The sequence below is a fragment of the Cebus imitator genome, unplaced genomic scaffold (genome assembly GCF_001604975.1).
Source record: "Cebus imitator isolate Cc_AM_T3 unplaced genomic scaffold, Cebus_imitator-1.0 Scaffold703, whole genome shotgun sequence".
Classification (NCBI taxonomy): Eukaryota; Metazoa; Chordata; class Mammalia; order Primates; family Cebidae; genus Cebus; species Cebus imitator.
In genome coordinates, this window is record NW_016108018.1 from 23751 (window position 1) to 27699 (window position 3949).

At 59.7% G+C, this 3949-nt stretch overlaps 1 protein-coding gene across 1 annotated transcript in view; it reads right to left on the reverse strand.

The window, feature by feature from the left end:
* The window catches only part of GAS6 (growth arrest specific 6), a 44548-nt gene that overhangs the window by 7786 nt on the left and 32813 nt on the right, over nucleotides 1-3949 (reverse strand). Inside the window, exons 8-10 of the mRNA XM_017518764.2 lie at nucleotides 3687-3808; nucleotides 1992-2110; nucleotides 1657-1846 (exon numbers count right to left, since the gene is read on the reverse strand). Of these exons, the coding sequence (XP_017374253.1) occupies nucleotides 1657-1846; nucleotides 1992-2110; nucleotides 3687-3808 (431 nt within the window). The remainder of the gene's footprint in view (nucleotides 1-1656; nucleotides 1847-1991; nucleotides 2111-3686; nucleotides 3809-3949) is intronic.

The following is a 3949-nucleotide window of genomic DNA, read 5'->3' on the forward strand; positions in this document are numbered from 1 at the left end:
TCAGGAGGGTCCCGACCTCAGGGAGACCACCTGATCCTCACCTGAGTCAGGAGGATCCCCGTCTCAGGGAGACACGCTCATCCTCACCTGAGCCAGGAGGATCCCCGTCTCAGGAAGACCACACTCATCCCCACCTGAGCCAAGAGCAACTCAACATCAAGGGAGTCCATGCTCGTCATTGCCTGGGCCAGGAGGGTTCTCAATGCACCAATGTGTTTTCTCACAGAAAACCTGTCAAGTCACACTAGATACACTCTTCCTAAGCTTCAGAAGAATAGCCTTCTTCCTGTGTGAAAACACCTTTCAGGTATTTGGGTTTGAACCAAGTCACAAAAACATGGTAGAAGTTCGAGTCAGCTGGGTTTGGGGACCAGCTAGCGAGAGTGGAATTGGGGAGGGTTCCTCACGAGGTGCCCTGCTGGGAAGGGCCCGTTTTGGTGCGATGCAGCAGCCGCTGTGAGTCACGGGCAGGTCTAGGTTGCAGTACTGTCCCCCAGTGACCTTGCGTCGGGCCACCTGTGCTAGGCCCCTCATCCCCACAGCTCCATCCCTGAAACTGCTTCCCCTTAGTTTGCTTTCTGTAGCTTTGCTCTTTCTGTAGCTTTGCTAAGAACAACCTCCTGCTCTTGGAGATGCTGCTCCTTTAAGAGGTCAGGAAAAATGGAGCAGGCATTACTTTGCAGAATGGAAATATGGGCAAAAATCCACAATGTTTTCATCTGCAAGGGCCAGGGTGAATTTTTCCACTTCATGTTCATTCTGAAGGACACGGCCTGCTTCTCCACCTTTCTGAAAGCCCAGTGTGGTGAGGGGCCCAGCCCCGTGGGCAGGAGCTGGTTACAGACCCTCTCACTCCACGGAGAGGGCTGTGGGGCGGGCATGTTGTCTGCTGCCCACAGCTCCCAGGCACAGGTCTGACTGGGACCCCTCAGGTTGCCCACGGGTCTGGGGTCCAGGTGGTCATGACGTCTCTGGCAAGGGGCAGCCCCCATGAGGTTGCCTGGACCCGTGGTGGGAATGGCAGCACGGACTAGCAGGCCCAGGGAGCCAGAGCTCAGGGGCAGTGGCGTCCACGTGACCTTACAGGGAGAGGTGGCCATGGCCAGGGGTACACACGTGGCAGGAGCCTGGGCCTGCGGTGCAGGTTCTGGGCGGCTTCCTCCCTAGTGAGGGCCCTGCATGTAGCATCAGCGGCCGTGGTCTGTTCCCCACCCGACTCGGGATAAACAGCATGGCCTCCAGTCACAGCCCAGGGTCCCCTGGGGCTGAGAACCACAGGTTCTCACCTGAGTCAAGAGTGGGAGACCAAACTCCCAGGTTGCACCTGAGGTCCGTTTCTGAGGGAGCCACGCTCAGATACGTGATGAAATGGCAGAGAGGGCCCCAAGTTCCAGTGAGCCCCTGAGCATGAACTAAACAGGGCGGGGGTGAAATAGCAGAGAGACCCCGAGCTCCACAGTGAGCCCCCAGGAGTGAACTAAACAGGGCGGGGGTGAAATAGCAGAGCCCCCCCCAGCATGAGCTAAAAGGGGCGGGGGTCCCTGTCCTGCCCGCACGCAGCTGGTCAGGCTCCAGAGCCCATCTCCTAATGGGTGCACAAGTGAGTGAGTGCCAGAGCCCCTGGGGGGCCGGGAAGGGCGGCTGCCTCACACTCACCGTCTGCCACGTGCCGTGGTTGATGACCGGGCCACTGCTGGTGACGCGGCCCACACCATTGTAGTGCAGCTGCAGCTCCAGCCGGCCGGCTCGCAGGGCCAGCATGACCCAGGTGCCATCCTGGTGGCCACCGGCGAAGAGGAGGACGCCCTCAGGGTCAAAGGTCCGGAAGTCAAACTCAGCTACGAGCCTGGGCACCCACGGAAGAAACAGGTCAGCACTGGGCGCAGGCAGATGCCGGCCCCTCCCTGGCCCAGCCCCGGCCTAGGCCCTGTGAAGCCGGCATCCCGGCCATTCTGTCTCAGCTGTGCTGCCTTCTGTGGACGCCTCCTCACCTGGTGGGTTGCAGCCTCTTGAAGCGCAGTCGGATCACGGGGGTCCCGCTGAACATTCGGCCCAGGTACAAAGACTTCACACTCTTGGCCACGCTGAAGGGCACGCACGGCAAGATGTCCTGTCGTGGGCGGGAGGGGCCATGAGGGTTGGGGATGTGCCCTCCGCTCTGCTCCCTGAGCCCCAGGTCCTGGCCCAGCAGCAGGTCTAATGTTCCTCCCACACCCCAGAATGTCAGGGATGTGCCCTCCACTCTGCTTCCTGAGCCCCAGGCCCTGGCCCTGCAGCGGGTCCACTGCCACTCTGACACCCTGGAGTGTCAGGGATGTGCCCTCTGCTCCCCTCCCGGAGCCCCAGGCCCTGGCCCTGCAGCAGGTCCACTGTCCCTCCCACACCCCTGGAGTGTGGCCACCCCGCCTCTAGCTCCCGAGGCCCAAGAGGCTGTCACACCTGCCCGCCCTGCGGCTCCCAGGGGAAGGGCAGGATCCCCATCAGCTGCCCCAACAGGGCTTCTCTGGGGTCCCTCTCACCTCTTTCCCTGCTCATTCCCCTTGACCCTTTATTTTTTAATTATGAGATATTTCAAACATACAAAAATTACAGAGAATCATAAAAATTGCACACTATTGTGAAATAACTATGGAGACCTTGGAGACGGCTATCATAGAAAGCTTCTTGCTCTGCACTGCAGCTTCTCCACGCTGCCCAGAACCAAAGCCAGTGTGCTGGTGGCCCTGGAAGACCCAGGGGCTGGGGCTGGGGTGGAGCCAGGCCTGCCCTGCCCCCCATGGGTACCCAGGGTGAGCTGGACGGCTGGCAGGGGCAAGACACCCTCTGCACAAGGACATGAGGCAGTGAAGCAAAGAACCTCAAGGCAAGGGCTGGCTGTGAGCCCCAAACGTCGCAGCCCAGACCCAAGAGCCCTGTGGCCCCGTCCCGGGTCTGTGACTCTGAGAAGCTGACCTGGTGGCCATTTCACCTGAGGAATCCTGTGGTTTTGCTTTTTTTATTTTGAGATGGAGTTTTGCTCTTATTGCCCAATCTGGCGTGATCTTGGCTCACTGCCACCTCCACCTCCCAGGTTCAAATGATTCTCCTGCCTCAGCCTCCCGAATAGCTGGGATTACAGGCATGTGCCTGGCAAACTGTGTATTTTTAGTGGAGGCAGGATTCTCCATATTGGTCAGGCTGGTCTCGAAGTCCTGACCTCATGATCTGCCTGCCTCGGTCCCCCAAAGTGCTGGGATTACAGGCATGAGCCACCAACACTGGCTGGTTTTGCTTTTTAAATAAATGCTCACTATCAAATCCCCAGGCTTAGGCCCAGGGTGAACAGGAAAAACCAGAGCCACCTGCCTGAAACATCCCCATGTGGGCACTGCCTCCCCACCGGCGGGTCTGGTGGGTCATGCTGCTCCTTGGTGCACAGCAGAATGGGGGCTGTGCCCCCGAAAGTCACATTGGTCCACACCAGGCAGGTCCACTGGGAGCTGGGAGTTGTCACAGACTTTATAAATACAACCAAATATCTTCCAGGGAACGGAAGCGTTTCTCATCGCAAACTTCCATGTGGCCCCGGAGATCCCCAATGCCTCAGCAAAAGCCAGAGCTTCACAGACCGTTTCTCCCAAAAGCCTCCACTGCCGCCGAGGGCCCCCAGAGCGCTGTGAGGGTCCTGCAGAGCCAGGGCTGCCTACCTCACAGGTGCTCATGTCCTGGGCCAGTTTGAGGCCCCCGCGCCCATCACAGTGGCAGGTGTAGCTCCCCGGGGAGTTCACGCAGACCTGCTCGCAGCGGCCCTCCAGACACTCGTCTAAATCTGCCGGCCAGAGGGACGTAGTGGTGAGAGGGGGAGGCTGGGCAGAGTGGTGGTGAGAGGGGAGGCCGGGCAGAGGGACGTGGTGGTGAGAGGGGAGGCCGGGCAGAGGGACGTGGTGGTGAGAGGGGAGGCCGGGCAGAG